Below are 19612 nucleotides of genomic sequence, written 5' to 3' on the forward strand. Positions count from 1 at the left end.
AAAAATTATCGGAAATGACAATTCGGTCTTCTATTTTTTGGGATTAGTTCAAGTTCTTGCAATCATCATTAACTTGGACATGTTTCGAAATATTTGTATTGTAAGTTATTTGTTCTTGTGAGGAAAATTGATAAACTTGATCCTTTGCATTTATCTAACTTGTAATGCTAATGTTTAGTCATCTCAATGAGATTGGTCAAAGGCATGTTTGCTGTAACATTTATTCTTAATATTGTGTCTTACCATGAGGGGAAACTAAATCATATAGGACTCAAATAGGATCAATTAAAAAGATTTACTATACCGGTGAAAATATTGAGATGAGTATGCGATTGAGAAACTTCAATTTTCCACTAAATTATTGTGTATCAATCATCAAAAAGAAGGGCATTGAGAAACTTTTTAATTTCCCCAAGATCACATTAGATTTGTTATGTAGGAAGAGAGTCTAATACCCTTCAATGTCAGGCTAAGGGGATAATCATGGATGCCCAAAGTAGTAGAGAAGGGGAGTACATTGAGCAAACAAATCACTCAAATCCTTCAATAAACCGGAAACCACCAAGCAAAGGAGTGGTTCTGATCACCACAGGTGTTGCATTCTCCAAAGGAATGAAGAAGTGTGGACTAGAAGGGATAGCAAGGAACTGGAAGGGAAGGATACAGAAAGCATGGGCAAAATCTGCAGAGAAATCCAGTGAACCATTATTGGTGGAAGAAGCTGCAGCCATCAAAATGGGAATGGTGATGGCACAAAAAGCTCAATGGAAAGCAGTAGAATTTCAATCTGACTGCAAAGACATAGTAGACTTGATTAGAGATGAGAACGCAAAGGAATCCAGAGTTTCAGTCTTTCAAAAAATGAAAGGCTTGTTCAATCAATGTACTTTTTTCTTTTGTTAATAGACTAGAAAATAGTTGTGCACACAATCTAGCAAAGTTTGCTTTCAAACTTGTTAGAGACGCAGATTGGGAAGGAAATTTTCCCATGTGGCTCGCACAAAATGATCTGTTGGATAGTAAATCTTTTGTAACTGACCTTGTGTTATCAAGTTAGTAATAAAATATAAACTACTTTTGACCAAAAAAAATTAGCATTGGTCAACTCAGAAATGCCGCTTGGAATGCTCACACAAAGCATCTTATAGCATAAATCAAGAAAGTTCAGCGAGCTCAATTGTCCAAGATTTGAAGGAAGGGACCCATTCAAATTGCTAATGTCTTGAAAGGTTCAACCCAAGCAGGCCTATTAAGCTTGTAATTGCTGCTGGAATTTCTCCACTCAAGAAATTGCTCGAAACATCAATGATATTCACTAGTCCAAGTGTATTTCTGTATTATTTCTGCGTTTAGATGCTACTCCTTTTCATCTTGACCTAGGGGTTAAAATTAAAGTCTCATGAATTAGAAATTTTAGATTCAAATCCCCTACCTCCTTTCCTTTTCTTTAAGCTTTCGGCGTCACAAGGAAGGGGCTGCCCCCCAAGTTTTGAAAATCCCTTTTGATCCATGAATAGTTTTAAGATTTTTCATTTAAAACTATACTTCATCGAGAAAATGATATCGAGTGTAAACGTGATTGTAGTAGACTAATTTAAAAAAGCAATAATTTTGGGCATAACTGATCTTCGTCAAGTATAATAAGAAATTAAGATGAAATCCTTGAGAGAAAACGATATCAAGTGGGTTCAGAGTTTGCCGGTTTTTATCATAATGCGCTTGAACTCTGATAATGGGATTATTGAATGCATATGGACTTATTAGGATAGCTCAAAATTTAAAAGTACTTGGGAGAGATAGATCCTAGGGGACGAAATTATGGCAAGATGTATTAATTAGCATGCAGGTAACAAGTTGGAGACTAGTATTGATTTTAGAAACTTCAATTTTCCCTAAAACTACAACGCATAGATGGTTGAATAGCAAGCGATGGCCAATTTTTTGATTTTCCCATAATCAATTTGGATAAACTCCAGTTCGCACTTCCAAACTTGTATCACTTTTTCACTTTATATCCTAAATTTCAATTTTGGATACTTTGCATACTAAACTCTCAATTTTAGATATTTTACGCCCCAAACTTCCAAGTTGGTCCTATTCAAATCCAATTAATGACAACTTTTGTAAAACTAAGAGGACCCAAAGAATTAATGATAATGTGCCAAAGGTAATCAAAAGGTACCAATGTATCATAAAAAAAGTAAAACAATACATTATCATTAATTTGCATCATTTTTTCTCTCATTGATTTTGCTAATAATATTAATAATTAAGACTATATAAATAAATGATAATGTGCCCATTAAAAATGGTCAAAAAAGTTAAGGGATTGCAGTTGGAACAAAATGGTACACTATGCCCCGTTGATCTTGTGCATGAGTTAGTAAATAAATGATAATGTGCTAATTAAATAAAACAAGAACTTTGTGCATGAGTTACAGTATGCCCCATTGATCTTGGTCTAGTGTTAGTAAAAAATTACTAAGATGAAATCCCTAAGAGTAAATGATATGAATGAATTTTCTTGATCTATGATAATAGCCAAGTCTTTTGATACTTGTACAGTCAAATTATGTGTGATGTGTTAAAAGGGGATTAAAAAAAAACCTTATAATCTTCAAAGTTGGGCTGGTAAGGGTATCTGATATATTGCTGTCAAGAACTTGGCGTATACAAGGGTTACCATCCAGGTGAAAAGCCCAAGTGATCATGCTGATAGATGCGCACAGATCTTCATCTTTGGTAAAAAAAAAAAAAAATTGATCCAGAAGGAAGAGATGGGTGAAGACATCAACTCCTAAGACCCGTCACTGTAAGGTTCCTTTATAAGGTTTGTTCCCACCCTAATTAATCAATGCACAAGTCTAAACTTTCCACTGAGAATTATGAGAGCAAAAGGATCCTTTGGGCTGTGTAAGGTGTGTTAGCAGTCCCTGTAACCAATTCTTTGGAATAGAAGGACAATAATCGTTCTTGTCAATCTTCATTGATCCAAAGAAATCAGATTTTGCAGGTTATCAACTAGCATATCCCAGTTAAAACCACAAGCAGCAGAAAGGAAATGCCACTAACTAGGCTGATATATAGGAGTCACATATTAAAATAAACACACTGAATAAACGAGTGCTTACAACTCAAATCACCAGCATCCAACTGCCAGAAAACAAAGTGCTCTCATCATTTTTTTATTTCGAGTTTTTTTATTTATATTTTTATTAAAGCACCAGTGGCGGCGCGACAGCGCACACGCACATGTGGAAGGAAAAACTTGGCTAAACAAAAAGCTCCAATGAGGAGAAACACAGCTCTCTGGTTTCAAATGATCGTTTTAGCAATGTTTAGTGCAGAAACATCTGCGACGGAAGCCCCTGCAACGGCCACCATGGAACCCTTCAGTCTGGCAAACAGCAGCACAGTTGTCCTTCCTGATACACGGTCCCTTGAATCGATGGCTCTGTGACTCGCAAATCCTAGCCTCGACCACCCCGATTGGTCCCATATCTGCAACAATAGATCAAGATATAAGAGATCGATGACAAAAAATTTTCATGGATTTTTATCGAGCAACCATGTCTAGTATAAAATTATCTGAACTTACAACCAGCAGAAATTAGTTATCTTTAACCTGCGTATTTAGTTAACTAACTTCGACTTTGGACATTACTATATTAGTGGTACAGGCCATATGTTCAACCTCGACACTAAACTATAATAATTTTAGTTATATTGTCAGTATCCATACTTCTGATCTTCTTTTGATATCGGTACATGCTTGATGATGTAACTTATAATGTTTTATGAACAAAAAGGTTAATATTAAATAATGGAATTTTCACCTTGTGCAGAGCATGACAAGTTCCGAGTTCATTACATGTCTAATTAACTATCGCACCACAAAATCTGAAAGCTAAAGATTGTAGGGGTTTTATTACTTTTGTCTTGTGAAAAATGGATTTCTACTTGTTATACTCGAATAAAGTTAGCAAATATGGTTGAAGCGTCCTTAAATGTTGATAGCATAATCGGAGTTTAGTTCATTGTAGCAGCACTATTGTATAGCTTAATTGATTGTAGCAGTACTTTTGTGTAGCAGATTCCTCTGCTCGTGTAAATTCATGTCCTATTCAATAAAATCCCTTTTTACGTAAAAAAAAAATATATTGTTGAAGCGATATTTACTCATAGTTCAAAGGGTTAGCAAGAAAAATCTATCTACCCGTGATAACGGTCAGAAAAATTGCATGGTTTTATTCTATCAATGTTGATTCAAAACAATATATTGTCGGGAAAAGATATTCAAGAACATGAAGGAAGGAGGATGATGATTACCAGAGGCCATGAAAAGCGCCAAGAGGAGAAGAACTGTTGCAAACAAGCGCATGAAACTCCTCATCTTGTGAATTATCCAACACTACACACAACGGAGAAAGTGGTGGACTGCAATTTGCAAGGGGTACATTTGTTAGGCAGCCCTATGCCTATTTATAAGGATTGTGAGCATTTTGCTGCAAAATCTGCTACTTTATTTTGAATGAACGATCGAGAAAAAAGGTGATCAAAATGATAATGCAATGAGTCATCACTACTCACTGCCCACTCTTGGTTTGCCTGTTTACCTTTTTCCGTATAAAATAGTTCTAATCGATATGACATATAATTTGGCTGTATGCCTTTTTCCATATAAATTATTTAATACCTACTGATCAGATAGACACATTCGGTGGATCTTCAAAAAAAAAAAAAAAAAAAATTTCAAATTTTAATTTTTTTCACTTTACGTGTGAACATTGAGAGCCTCCACTGCCTTTTGGATAAAGGGTGTTTATATGCTGATTGGGCTTGAATAATTTAAAATGATCACATTGTTGTGCATTCAACTTAGAATATTTTTTATGTGGTTGAGAGTAGTTTTAATTACTTAAAGATTTATTATGTATTAGGGTTAAAGGTATGAATATTATTACAATGTGTAAATTTTAATTATTTTGAGTATGTGTCACAAAAACATTCCAAATAATATTAACCTGTTCGGGGGGGGGGGGGGGGGGGGCAGTAATGAGATATTAGTCTATTAGTGAATAAAATTATTGAGGTCCTAATAGGCTTACAAAGTGTTAGCACTTCTTGTGGGCAACTTTCAAAATCAATCAATTTGAATGTTCACACAGATTTGGTAATATAGTAGTAGTTCAAGTACTTTTTCTTTTCTAAAAGGATGTAGGCAACCTTTCCTCTTTTCGAATAAAAAAGGGACACAACTTATAGCCTTCAATTTGCAGAATAGCAAATTCCTTCAATGGGAGAAGCCACAAGTTTGTCACAGTTCCATAATCCAACCAAGGACATAAATTTGTGTACTTAAAAAAAATTGAATAATATATCTTCCAGTATGGTCAATAAAAATGATTATTGCACTTTCCTAAATTCTTTTCCGTCTTTTCAACTTTTTAATTTAGATTGGAAAGCGCAAGAGGCAAGATAAAGAATTTTTACCCAGGAAAGATATAACAGATATATATATATATATATATATAAAGATGGACTTGTGTATTTGAAAGGAGAATTTATTTTGTACAACATACTAGAATTCTGTATTCATGGCTACGGTGTGAAACCCAGCTTTTGAAAAGAATAGCAGGACAGGCAATAAAGTGTAAAAGCAATTCTAAAATGATCTGTATATTTGACTCATGCATTGCTTATAATTGCATCATGCTCTTTCCAGTAGTCCACCATAGGGATGGCAACGGGGCGGGGGATGGGGGAGGGGTTGCCTACAAACTCCCCCCGCCCCCGCCCCATCCCCCGTCCCCCGCCCCGTCCCGTTTCCCCCCGCGGGGTTAATAAAAAATTGTTATATAATTTTATTATGGTTAAATTTTAGCAAATAATCAACTATTAAAATATTAAAATATCATCAAATTATTATTCATTGTAATTTTACAATTGAAACTTATAAAAACAATCAAATAAAAATTATTTGAATACAATCCAACATGATGAAATGAATATAACTAAGTAGTCAAGTTTTCACTTTTGGTACAAATACAATCACTAATTTATTATTGTGCTTGTGCTTTTTTTAAGAAAAAAAATGTATTGTATTAAGTGTAATTAGGAATTTAGTATAAATGTATTAGTAAATTTAGTATAACCAATTAATAATTTGTATTAGTACACATATATAATTATTAGTATAATTAATAATATCAATTATATTATATATACTAATAGACATTATATAATACATATAACTAATAATATCATTATCATAAGTTAGTAACTAATTAAATTATATATTATATAGATAATTATATACATATATATTTATGTTTTTAAAGCGGGTGGCGGGGCGGGGGATGGGGCGGTGGTACACTCCCCCGCCCCCGCCCCCGCCCCGTTTCTAAGCGGGGGGAAAAAATTCCCACCCGTCCCCGCCCCATCCCCCTCCCCATTAGCCCCCCACGGGGCGGTTGACTGCGGGCACCCGCCCCATTGCCATCCCTAGTCCACCATGTACAGTAGCTGAGGTCGAAAACTAGAATTTAGCTTTATAGTGGGTCCATAGTCATGCTGGTATTTTTATGTAAATGCTGTATATATAAAAGCCCTAGTTATATGAATCTGGTCGGCATCCAAACTAATCAAGGATGCATTCACGAGCAAGTGATAGTTTCAATTCGTCTAATTGTGAGTACTCATGCTAAGGAGCTGTCGCGGTCTTGAGCTGTCCAAATTTGATTTAGATTTTCGCTGCAAATTTTGATACCATTCAATTCTAGATTCGGAACTTGTCGTGTTACGGATTGCGTAGTAGTTTATCGAACACAGATCATATCACTTAGGAAGTATTGGAGAAATCTAGTACTTGCCTTTGTATTACTTAGAAAGTATAGAAGTAATCTAATCCTTGACTTGTATATGAGATTGAAGCCTCTAGTAATTATTCCTATGTCCTTCAAAAAATATTTTTTTTTATTTCTATGTGGACTTCTGAAATAAAAGTTTTCCCAATTATGTAAAAATTTAAATAAAAAAAAAAACAAACGAGTTTGTAGAGTTTAGAATTTCTTATCAGAGATAAGTCAGAAAACTAGTATCATACGTGCTATCATAGAATAATTGACCATGATTGTGACGTCTCTTAGAAATTATATGTTATTTTTTATTTGGTGCATTAAGGACACACCATAAATAAACTAAAAGCTGAAGATAGATTCATTGTTAATGCTTTGAAATTACTACCAATTCTGAATTCCAATACTTTCGAAGAAGAAATTTATCATTTTACTAAAAAAAGAAAAAGAAAAAGAGCATTGGACCTGTTTTTGACTTAAGACTTCAAATAGACTAATACTTTTACCCAAAAAAATAAAAAATAAAAGTAGCACTAAACCTATTTTTTTTCCTTCAAGGCACTAGGTAGATGAACACAAACAGATTTTATTAATCAAGCAATTGAATGCAATTGATGACTGTGCAATTACAGAAAGAAATTGCTTTTAATTGTACAAAAGAGAAATAAATTTTGTGCTTCGATACATGATACCCTCCCTATATACCAAAAGAATTGGCTACCTGTGGACTTCTAGCTCGAAACAGTGCTATGCTTTCATGGTTGGTCCGAAAACAACAAAGGATCATTTCGTACTACTAGCAGATGTTCACCATGCTTGCGCATGGTGGAAAATCATAATTATGCCCAACCCAGTTTTGGCTAATAGTTCTAAATATTATATATGAAAAAAATTGCATAATATTTTTTAAGTGTGTTAATGTGTTAATCTTTTAACAAAAACTAAGTCATAAATTAGAATAATATTTTTTGTTATAGGATGTTTAGTAGGGAATCCACAATTGAATAATAGCTGGACACAGGTCAATTTTGATATTCACAGAAAAGAAATAAGTTTGTTGTATTTGAATTATTATTTACTAAAACAAATGTATGATAAAAGCTAAGAAATGGATAATTAGACTTTCACTGCTACTGAAGTTAAAATTATCTATTTATCTTTAAGATACAAGACTAACATTACAAGAATTACCATCCACATGAAAATAATCTCTATAAGAATTGAGCTTCTTATTGCCAACACGATGTAGGTTATCATTTTTCCAATCATCTCACTGCCTTGCCTTTTCTTGAATAGCAACATCATCATCATCCTCCTCTTCACCACGTCTCAAGTCATCCTTAGGACCTTAGCCAATGTGACAGTAGTCAATTTCTATAATAATCAACAACCAAAATGTGAACAACATTTTTCAGTAAAACCACTACAACTTCTGATCTAAGTAGGTGCATATAGGGGTGTGCAAAGTCGAAAAATTCCGATTTATCGACCGATTTCGAATTGAATTCGGAATTTCGAATTCGGAATTTCGGTAATTCGAAATGAAATTCGGTAATTCCGATTTCGAATTGGTCGAAATCGGGTCGAATTCGAAAATATAATTTTTGAAATCGGAATCACCGAATTCGAATTGGGGAATTCGAAATCGGAACTATGATTTCGATTTCGAATAATAATAGTTATATATAATATAATATAATATTTTTTAACAATACATAAATAATATATATTATATAACAACAATTAACAAAAACAAACGTACAAAAGAAAAAAAAAAGAAAAGAAAGAAGGGAAACACCACATTCACATTCACACGCACAAATACACGCAGAGACCCAGGAATCCTAACCAAAAACATTCTCTTAAATTCCAGAGTTAGATCTAGCGAATTTATGTGAATGTAAGCAGTGACAAATAGTAGTATGAGCAGCACTGGACTGGGGGGCATTTCGCAGTACCACCACCGGTTATGAAGCCCACTGCTGCTGACCCAGCATCTCCGTCTCCTCCTCCGCCGCAGCCTCCGCGTTCCTCCTTCAGCTGTGACCGCCACCTTCAGGAACAATTTACTGGTTTCTGCCCCTCCTGCCTCTGCGAGCGCCTCACCACTCTCGACCAATCCTTCCTCCTCTTCTCGCCGCCCCTCCACCTCCTCCTCCTCCGCTGCCGCCGCCCTTAAATCCGTCTACTCCTCCTCTTCCTCCAAGCCCTCCACCTCCTTTCTGCATTTCAAACTCTGCTAGGATGTTTGTATAGGCTATAATTGTTATGTTATCAGCTTCATCCTTTATCCTTTCCTCTTGAATTTGAATAAGAGAAACAGCCGACTTGTGGAATCCAAGGGGACTGCACCTGGGGAAGTCATTAAATTCGAACAGGTTTCTTCCGTTTTTGAACAAGGGAAAAAAAAGGAGCAGGTTTGAATTCGGTGAATTCGGCATCGAATTCGAAATCGGAATTCCCCATTTCGAAATCGAATTCGGTCGGAAAAATTTATGTCAAAATTTCGAAAAATTCCGATTTCAAACTTCCGATTTACCGAATTCGATTTCGATGCACAGCCCTAGGTGCATAGCATCTCTTAAAATATAATTGGCTTCTTGATTCATCATATATCAAGTCAACAAAATCGAAGTAGCATCTCTAACATGTTTGAACATTTGATGGTGTTTAGAAAACCATGCAGATGACCTATTAGTCTATTTAAAAACAGAAAAAAGGAAACTATAGAAGGAAATAAATAAATAAAAAAACAGGATGTAGTGTGTGTCTCTGATGTAGAGAGAGGTAGAGAGAGCATTTGCTAAAGAAACAAGGTAGGATACAATATAGGTTCTCAGGTTGTATTAGGAAAGCTGACTATGAACTCCAATGATTCTAGCCTCGTTTGGAGACAATAAAAGCTTGGTAAATGGGATAATTATCTAGCACCATGCAAGCAAAAAGGTCCTCGCCCCCTTGCAAAAACGACCATTTGTTCTTGATCATTCCAAAGAGCTAGGGAGTAAAACCACCTAAAGCAAAGCCAACCAAAATGCATTGAACATTTACCATGCTCAAGAACAAACTTAGGGAATAGAGTAACCTTCTGCTATATTGCACAAGAGCCAAAATTTACAGCCTTAGAAATCCCTCAAATTTAAAGAAAGATGGCTAACTATTTTCTTTATCGATCAAAAGAAAATATATAACAAGTACTTTTCAGTTCCATAAAACTTACCATTCATCCACTAAGGAATGTTAGTAATCCATGACAAAATCTTCAAACATGCAACTACAACACTGGAAAAAAAAACTAATAACAAATCTAAAAGGAAAAAAAAGGTGCCAAGAAAACAGGATCTCCAACAGCGAGACATTTGCATGTTATTCTTGCTGAAGAAAAAATATTGGTTGAAAGGTTAAGGTATTACGTTTTAAACTTGAATTCCACCATTGATATATAAGAATAGGGTAGAAATTCACGTGAGAAGAAATTATCTAAAATTTGTCAATAATGGTCTGAGATGCTATGTGCCAAAGAAATATTAGGAAGAAAGGACATATAAAACATACTGCAAGAGAGTAAGTAATTAGGGCATAATGGAAAGAAAAAATTTTGCATTTCATATTTACTTGTCAAACAATAAATTATTTGTTCAGCTTGAATTTTACCATTGGAAATTAAAAATAGTAAACAACTCACGTGAGAAGAACCTTTCAAATTTTTCCCTTTTTTCCTTTTAGACCTCCTAAAATTTTTCATTAATGGTTTGAAATGCTCTAAGCTCAGGAGAAAGTAGAAGAAAGAAAAAAATAGATAAAATATATGCGCAATAAAATAAGAAATGAGGTCATACAAACCTTACCTTTTAATAAATTCTCAAACCTAAATCGCAAACTTTAAATAAACAATAAATGGACACATATTTCTGAAAAAAAAGTTCCAACAAAACCCACAAAAAATGAAATCTGTCAACAAAATTGTTTATGAAGGGAAAAAATTCTAGATATTATGGGTACCTATATCAGATTTTTCCACATCTTAGTAGAGGGACAATGGTTCTTGCTCCTGCGTTTGGAGAGACTGAATCAAAACAAAGAAGGAAAATGTTACCGAAAAAAAAGAAAGAAAACAGGGACATTAAACATAGGCAAAAAGGGTGAAAGTTTACCATGATTACATTTGGGGAAAAAAATGATTCAGATGACTGAGATGAATCAAACATCTTCCCCCTTCATCTTTGTTTCCTCTTTACTATTATTTGAATAGAGAGCTTGAGAGGAATCGACCATTAACGAAGAAGTGAGGAGAAATGGGTGAGACAAAGGAGTCATCTGCCTTTTTTCTATTCTGTTCTGGTGGGCAACCGAAGAGCAGGGGAAAAAAATTTGAGAAGTGAGAGACTTTGAGAAAGTTTCTGAGAGGGGAGGCGGTGAAAGGTGTTACTTGGCACATTGGACAGAGAGTCCGAACAGATGCATGCTTTGCTTTTTTATGCTTTTCATACATACATGCAAAACCTTTTTCGTTCCAACTTCCAAGACAACAAAAGAAGAGCCTTTCTATTAGTCTCTTTTGGATTCCAACACACGAATATTCATCAAAACAAAAAAATTCTCACACAAAACCACGTGCAATGCACATGGAGGACGACCATGTTTTGGCATCCTCTTCCCGGTTTATATACATTCTTTAAACTAGGAGGCAATAACGCGCTTCGCGCGATAGTAATGTAAAATGCCCATTCCATTTCTGAAGTAAGAAAAATAACATTTTATTTAGAAATGTACATTTTTTAGTATATATATACCATGAGTCTGAAGGTTTGTTGATATTTCTTGGCTACGAACTTTCATGGAAGTTGCTAAATTTCTAAATTTAATGAAAGTGCTTTGGAACTTCCAAAGCCTGAATTTCTAAATTTGCTAAACTTTGCTAAACTTCCAAAGTCTGAAATGCAAATTTAAATTTCTAAATTTTTAATAGGAACTTCCAAACTCTGAAGTTTTGTTAATGCAAATTTAATGGAGCATTTTTCTAAATTTAATATATACCAGCCATTTGTTTTTTGTAACCAAAGGTAGGATCAACTTTATTGCTAAACATCAAAGTTTAATAAGTAATGCCGTTGGAACATCCATTATGAAAGCTTCAATTGTTGTTTACAACAGTAGGAACTTGCTAAACATTAAATTTGCAGTGCTTTGGAAGCATTTTTCTAACAAGAACTTTTTTCCATTAAGAACATAAATACAACAAATGCCGTGCATTGCGTTGAAGCAGAATCAGCGTAAATCAGATGTGCCATCAAATGGAAAATGCAAACTGCCATAGAAACAACTTCTCTATTCCTTTGCGGTCTTGGATTGTGGAATAAAAAGCAATATCTGGCCATTTTTTAGATCATGATCAATAACAAAACGGTTCCAGTTTTGATCAAAACATCTGCCGGTCATACCAACATGAAAATATTTATGACTATTTGTAAGAGTTATAGTCGTCGTACTATCTTCATTTAGCCTTAGATTCGCAAATTCTGGCAGATCCTATAAATGTATGAAAAAAAATTGTGATAAGTAAATACACATATGTACAAAAGAAAGAGAGTTAATAAGGTTAGAGAATGCAAAACTATACCAGCTTGTACTTGTACTTTGATAGATAAAATTGATAGAAGCAATTGAATGTAGTCCAGTCATGTTTTAGGAATGGATTCATAGATGAGACAATACGATGGAGAACTGATTCTGAGGTTTCATGATTTGTTTATAAAGTAACAAAAGAAACCATATCAGCCATAATAAATACCGTCTAAGCAAAAAATATATATATAATGGTAGTAATAAATACCGGATTCTAGGACCTCATGAATTGTCCTTAGTCCTTGTAAGGAAGTAATGGTAGTAAAACAATCATTTCATCATGGCTGTTGCTCGTCTTCTCAGCGAATTTTCGTCTTTGGAGGCCAGAGAAGCTTGAAATACACAAAGTGAAATTCAATAAGACACTTCACACTAAAAATGACATTACTTGTTTTGTATATAAGAATGACATTAATTGTTTTGTATATAAGAAGTCATTTTGTTTTAGACACATTAACAATTATGATATACCCAATATTTTTATAGGTTATTATACAAACGTCATAAAAAGAAAACCAAGACCTAAATTGTGGAACTGATTATAAATTAATTACTGTGGAAAGTATATTTAAACTATTAATCTAATCTAGGATGAACACAAAAAAATGAAAAAGTAATGTGCAAAAAAAAGGTGGTCAAAGAATTGAACTTATTTCAGAAATAATGAACCAAATAAAGAATCAATCTTAGGAAAGCTGTATGGTCTCGTCTTACATTAATTTCAACTTTGTTCTCTATATGATTTCTTGATTCTTTACCCCAAAGTCTTTTTCTCCCATCAAGAATGCTTCAGAAATTATATGATCAATACATACCTAGCTATTACAGAATGGCAACAAACTGAAATGGCAACAACCTAGCTATTACAAAATTTCTGTGCTTGAGTCCTCTAACAACTATAACTACATAATACACATTAACTAAAAAACATCCAATGAAACTGCACTCATAATCAAACGACAATGCCTAACATAGGACAGCAGATTCCTTCCTCTTTACTGCTTAGCCACATGAGCAGTCAGTTCAGCATTCTGCAGCAAAAAATCAGAAGCATTCAAAATCATTCAAAATAACCAATGAATTCCTAGTCTGCACACACTATTTATTCAGTCAAAAGCATTCAAAATCATTCAAGAAGAATAAGTGTAATCATTCAAAACAGCACTCACACAAGTAACTTATGAAGATGCCTTTATACACAACGCACCGAAGCAAAAGTAACATCTCGCAGAAAGAACCAAACACAGAAGAACATCATTTACAGGATATAAAACAGCATTTGTCAAAGTCTGAAACAAAAAAGAAATCTCTAATACAATTCATCTTGCTTTAGCATTCCAATTGATCACTTTCAGAAAAATGAGCTAAAGTAATAAATTTCCACGAACAATAGAATAAGTTAGTATAACAAAGAAATCATAATCTCAAATTCAGAGGCAAAAAACAAAAAAAAAAAAAAGAACCCTTGTTTTGACAAATATAACAAGTATGATAAAAAACTGACAAATGTCGTCATGGAGCGGAAGACATTTCAAATTCAGTTAAGGAAAAATAACTGATACAGCCTTTTTTTATTGTTTCCATCCCACACATCAACATAACCATCACAACCTCAAGTAGCAAATGTACCATAGCTACAAATCAAAATCAGTTTTGAGACAGATTTTGGCAAAAAGCTCAAGGTATTCAATCAATAGATAATTGTAATAGATCCAACTCAATCACTCAATATATCTAGAGTTGATAAATCAAGCACATAGGCTTATAAATCATTCATAGATACATTGACATTATAAATCATTCTCTTTTGTTTGTTCCATTCCAACTCAATCATTGACATAGCTACCTTAAGAATACATGGATCGGCTCCACTTATCAAGTTCAAAAAAACAGATGTTTCCTAAAGACGCATAGTTATGATGAGAAGCTTGAAGGTCATGATTGCCTGGGGAATATCTAGAGTTGAAAATTGGAAATCAGGAAAGATAAATTCAGGTTCGATCGCTTATTCGTAAGCTGTTAAAGTTTTGAACTGTCCCCATAATTGATTGTTTTTGCCTTGTTTCTGCAATTATCTCTCATATTTGTTTACAGTAAGCACCATCACATCAAGTAAAGAACACTTCTCTTGCACCCTATATCAATCTGACATGATTCCATCTGGTACTGAGACTACCAAAACCCAAGCTCGTAGCCCAAAGAACCTACAACACTTTGTTCACCATAGCTGAAGACATACTTGGAACAACTAAGGTACCATATACTTTCTTTTTTTTTTCAGTGCATAGGCAGACACAAACATATAGAGTTATAATAAATCACACACACCTCAAACAAAAGAGAAATGAATTCTTTCATATCTTGATAAACACTTCAAATGTATACTAATCCTATGTACAACCAAGTAAAATGACATTGATATGGTATGAAGAGACATAAACATCAGCTTGCATGTACACTTCAGAACCAAGATTGATCAATGTCCTCAGACTGGTTACACTATTTTTCTCCAATGTCTCTATATTTCTTTTCCAATCAGAGCTACAAGAAGTTAAGAGAAAAAAAAAGTAAAGAAGCATTGCAGGTCAAAGGGAACTTGTGCAAAGAAGTAGGAGTCAGAGCAATAAAGGTGAGTAGTATCAATACCCAAATGCAAGAAAACTTAAAAGGATACAAAACTTTCTGTTGTTCAAATACCTCGTTCCTGCAAAAGAGATACCCAGAATATTAGAAATTTGGCATATAACAGAAATTCCGTCTCCAAATTCGCAACTTAATAGTGAAATATTAAACAGAAAGTAGGTAAGTACTCCAACTCATATAATCCCACTGCTGATGGTAATAAGCTCAATAAAGTGGTAACAGGGGATGGTTCTCCAAATAACAACTGTAAGCGGGTGAGTTCAGTATGAGGCAACCAACGGATTCCCACCCACACCTCCCCGCCTCAAGAAAATAGAAAAAGGAAAAAAGGGCGAAAAAAAACAGAAGGAAAAGAAAAAAGAAAGAAAAGGAAATGAATATTGGCAATATGGGAGTCAAATGAAGCAAAGTCTAATCTATTTATACACAAAAAAGGATCACTCTCTTCCAGTTTCAGATCGTTAGTTTTCACTACTACAGGAAGTTCAGCTACCGCCCGCTAGAAGCTAAAAAAAAAAAAAATTTAAAGACATCGAGTGAGAGAATTGGGCTCCAAAACACCCTTCCGTACAATGATACAAAGATGGAAAAAGGACAAAAGAAAATGAAGAAAGTTACAGGTAATAACCAGAAATTAGCTAATTCAAAGTCCTCCCAAACTGTTCAATATATTTCTTATCTGCATTGGCTAGGCGATCTTGAAACTGCACCCACTCACTTCTGCACCTCTCTCTTACCTACCAAATTAGATAGAAAAGAATTCAAGCTAGTTACTTGATGTTTGGACAAATCTAATGAAATTCAGTTCAATGCAAAATCATGCAATTCAAACAGAGTGCAGATATAAGACCTATGAATCCTAATTTAAACATGATTGTTAGAATGTAGGTGATATAGAATAACTCAGATTACCATAAAATTGGATGAAGAAGCTTTCAGAGTTGACTTTTGCAAAAAAAACGAAGGACAAAGAAAAGGCCTCAATAAAAAAATATACAGAAAGGTTGAAATGGAAACCGAACAAGTAACAGCTTACATACCCCTTGCCAAGGAGCTTTTCCATTTTCAGATTGACCCTGGAATCAACGAAGCTGAAGCTGTTAGCATCATTATCAACAAAACAAATCTAAATGAGGGGAAACCAGATCAAGGGACAAGTAGGATAACTGACGTGGAAGAAAAAAATGTAAATAAGGGGGTTGCTGCTAAAAAGTTGCTTATATTATAAATGAAGAACCATTTGCTCAAAAATGGAAATTAAAGTTGAACAGAACAACATTTGCAAACAACTAAACTTCATTATTTTAATCACCTCTAGGAAAAGGAAAAACAAGTCCCGATGGTTGTAATAAAGTAGTTAACTGACCTGACTTCCCAGAGAAGGAATAACTTGATGAACTATCCACTGAGAGTCAACCACATCAATTTTCTCATGTGCAGGCTGCACAGGCAAAATACACTTACAATGAAACTGATAATACGCAGACATCCATTTGAAATAAATACATGTTTTCCAATTTTATCTGTTTTACATGCCACTGTCCCGCAGATCTCTCCTTCCAACAGGAATATGAAAAGCAGGTAGACAAGCCTTCTTTTCTAAATCTTTCAAATAATACAGTGATAAGAAACAAATAAAACCACTGACCTCCACACATCTCCTTAGCGCAAAATCCAATCCCCAACCATGCACCAAATCATTCTAGAAATGTTATTGAAAGTAAAAAATCAGTGTGAGCTCTAAGCTGGAAAGAACCAAGGCTAATGAGAGCAGCTAAAAGCAAAAATAGTTGGAGGTACAACAAGGCTTAAAACATACGTATACAAATGACAAAGTTAGAGAAGGGAACCTGAATCATATGCCAAACACATCGCCAAGCATCCCGCGAGAAAACAGGAGCCACAATTTCCACAAAGCTGAATTCAAAAAGGAAAAACACAAGGGAAAATTAGTTGAAGGTAAATGTTGAAGCCACCCCAATCCTTTATACTTTTCTTAACTATATATCTCCATTTTAAGGGCCTGAGCATAAATCATGGGTCATAACTCAACCTACAAACACTACCATAAAATCAAATTTTTCAACAATAAGACGTGATATTGCTATGAGATGTCTTGTGGCTAAGCTCTTCTATTTGGCAATGGTCAACCTGATGAAGAAATATGACCATCAGAGAAAGTGAGCTTCTTGTTTCTGACAATTTCAACTTCCAAGCCATGTAAATAAACAATAGTTTCCCAAGACAACATTTTTGTTGTTTTTCAGTTTAATATTATTATTTTCTTGGGTTAAAGAGATTGACCTTCGGAAAACCAAACAATCAATCTCTGGAAAATTTAAATCTTTGGAAAACCAAACAATCACTCGGAAGAGAAAAAACAAATCCTTTTCAGGTTTGGATTATAAGAAAATAAAAACAAGAAAAACAAACTGCATGGCTCCCAAATTGCCACTCAGTCAATCAAAAGAACAATGTATCAGTTCAAAACTACAAAATTCAATCTATTATGATAAGTGAACCCTGCTCAATTACAATACAATCTCATCTCATACTACCTGGGGTCAGTAACTTGCTATCATCTTCTTTCCCGCAGGTGTCTCTAATATCAGAAAATAATGTTTCTTCCATTTATCTCCTTTTTGAATGCGAAGAATTAGCATAAAAGTCCTTAAAAAGTTATTCATAAAGAGGTTAACATATTTAGTTAACTCTACACTCATGACTGTAAGCGTTGGTAGATTTATTAGTTTCAGATACTAAATGATCCTCAGATATCCATTAAATATAGAAGAGATAACAATTCAGACAAAGCCAGCAATTCTAAAACCCAAACTGCTAGCCGAAAAATCGTGGAATTTTACACAAATTATACCAAAACCTCCAATTCTCTTAGCTAAATATAATAAATTACCAAAATTTACGAAACCCACAATGGGTATTAGGGCAAAATAATTCCCAAGGTCGGTTTTTTTCTTGAAGTGGTTCGATTATTAAAGAGGGGAAACAACGAAAGAGAACAAGATTTCCTAATGTTGTGCACCAATTAAGGACGATATACTACTACTCCGTTGAAATGTAGATAGAAATTCAGATTAATTGAAACAAAAGAAAAAAGAGCGCGAAAGAGAGAGATTGAGATATTGAGAGAAGGAAGAAAGTTGAAGAAAGTATACCTCCGGTTGCAAGGTTATTCTCGGTCTGAAGAACCGCGATACTCTGCATCTTGGACGCCGTCGTACTCGTACCTTCTCTTCTGTCTATCTCCCTGAGATTAGCTTTCCTTTTTCAGTTCAAAAACTTCTACTGCGGATTCCGTCTGTAAGTAGTAGAGAGCTACATTAGAAGATGTGGCTGGAATTTGATGATGGGGAGGAGAGGGAAAGACAAGTAAAGAGGGGCAGCCAAACAAACGGCTTCGAGAGTCCAAATCCCAGCTACCAAAGAAATCACAAACCAGTCTCCTAAAAGCAATGAAAAAAATGCTTGCACAACAAAACACAAGAACCATTAGCATCAAACAAGTTTTTACAGAGAAGGAGAAAAACATGAATACAGAGCAACCTGAAGAGAAGACCCGACCTCACTGGAGAGAAAGAAGAAAGCACAAGATCTGCAACCAACAGTGAAGATGGCACGTCCTTGGGCGGTAACAAGCCCGTGGATGAGAAAAAAAAGCAGAAAACTGCACGTCAGTGGACAAGGGACAAAAGAAATACGAACTTTAGCAAAAAAAAAAAAAGAGGGGCAGAGCAGAGGCAACCTGAAGAGAAGATCTGACCTCACCGGAGATGAAGAAGAAAGCCTATTACAACAAAGGAGGAGGTCAACAAAATTTTGTACCAGGTTCCAGAGGATGCGGATAAGTGATAGAGCAACATTATCCCAAAAAAAAAACCAAAAAAAGAAAGAAAGAGAATGTAGTGGGAGAGAGAATGCAGCGGGAAGAGAGCAAATGCAGCAGAAGATCAGAAAGACGGAAGCACGGGCACATGGGACACTGGCAGGCGAGGCCAGATGGGAAAACTAACGCGCGATGCGCGAACAACATGATGATTCCAATCCACATGCCGGGCACGTGAGAGGACGACGAAAATTCTGGCTGAATGGAGTTGCCATGTTATCTACTTATGTTGATAAGAAAAAAGGATCATTAGGTTATATATGATTACTTGTACATAACTGTAATTGCAGTCAAGAGATCGAATTAATCTACTTGAAGAATACACTTTGGACACAATAAAAAGGGGAACTTCTGTATAGGAAGAATGATTGCTGATGAGTGTTAAAAGATTTGGATACATCAAATGATCGTTCAAAATTATTGGCATGTTCATAGAAATCATAAAAAGACTAGTGTTTCTCCAAGAACTCTCTTATTAAAGCTGCAAATTTACTATTGTGCATTGACAATTGATAATTAAGGTCAATGTTGAACTATTTTGGAAGTTATATTTTTATTTATTTTTCTTTAAAGGGGAAAGAAA

General features: G+C 34.7%; 1 protein-coding gene and 2 long non-coding RNA genes across 22 annotated transcripts; all 3 read right to left on the reverse strand.

Annotated features, from left to right (window-relative positions):
* Window positions 1-3326: 3326 nt before the first annotated feature.
* LOC113719610 (defensin Ec-AMP-D2-like) lies at window positions 3327-4490 on the reverse strand. Its single transcript, XM_027244853.2, has 2 exons — window positions 4330-4490; window positions 3327-3501 (listed from the first exon to the last, which is right to left on the reverse strand). Exons 1-2 carry the CDS (start codon window positions 4391-4393, stop codon window positions 3329-3331), a joined length of 237 nt encoding a protein of 78 aa, XP_027100654.1. The 5' UTR covers window positions 4394-4490; the 3' UTR covers window positions 3327-3328.
* A 3401-nt stretch (window positions 4491-7891) lies between these two features.
* On the reverse strand, window positions 7892-11370 carry LOC113718853 (uncharacterized). 5 transcript variants are annotated; one of them, XR_011836698.1, is made up of 3 exons: window positions 11012-11370; window positions 10860-10923; window positions 7892-8196 (listed from the first exon to the last, which is right to left on the reverse strand). It is a non-coding gene; the product is annotated as an uncharacterized lncRNA (long non-coding RNA). The 5 variants fall into 5 exon arrangements; XR_003454648.2 differs by having other exon boundaries at window positions 7892-8204; window positions 11012-11369; XR_003454647.2 differs by having other exon boundaries at window positions 7892-8231; window positions 11012-11352.
* An 836-nt stretch (window positions 11371-12206) lies between these two features.
* On the reverse strand, window positions 12207-19234 carry LOC113741178 (uncharacterized). 16 transcript variants are annotated; one of them, XR_011836693.1, is made up of 11 exons: window positions 18302-18882; window positions 16976-17042; window positions 16774-16827; window positions 16492-16566; window positions 16166-16201; window positions 15754-15862; window positions 15129-15186; window positions 13197-13513; window positions 12691-12814; window positions 12478-12587; window positions 12207-12386 (listed from the first exon to the last, which is right to left on the reverse strand). It is a non-coding gene; the product is annotated as an uncharacterized lncRNA (long non-coding RNA). The 16 variants fall into 16 exon arrangements; XR_003460540.2 differs by lacking the exon at window positions 12478-12587; XR_003460547.2 differs by lacking the exons at window positions 12207-12386; window positions 12478-12587; window positions 12691-12814 and adding an exon at window positions 18889-19234 and having other exon boundaries at window positions 13169-13513; window positions 18302-18444; window positions 18690-18766.
* Window positions 19235-19612: the final 378 nt, after the last annotated feature.

Source organism: Coffea arabica, unplaced genomic scaffold (assembly GCF_036785885.1).
Source record: "Coffea arabica cultivar ET-39 unplaced genomic scaffold, Coffea Arabica ET-39 HiFi ptg000097l, whole genome shotgun sequence".
In the NCBI taxonomy this organism is placed as follows: Eukaryota; Viridiplantae; Streptophyta; class Magnoliopsida; order Gentianales; family Rubiaceae; genus Coffea; species Coffea arabica.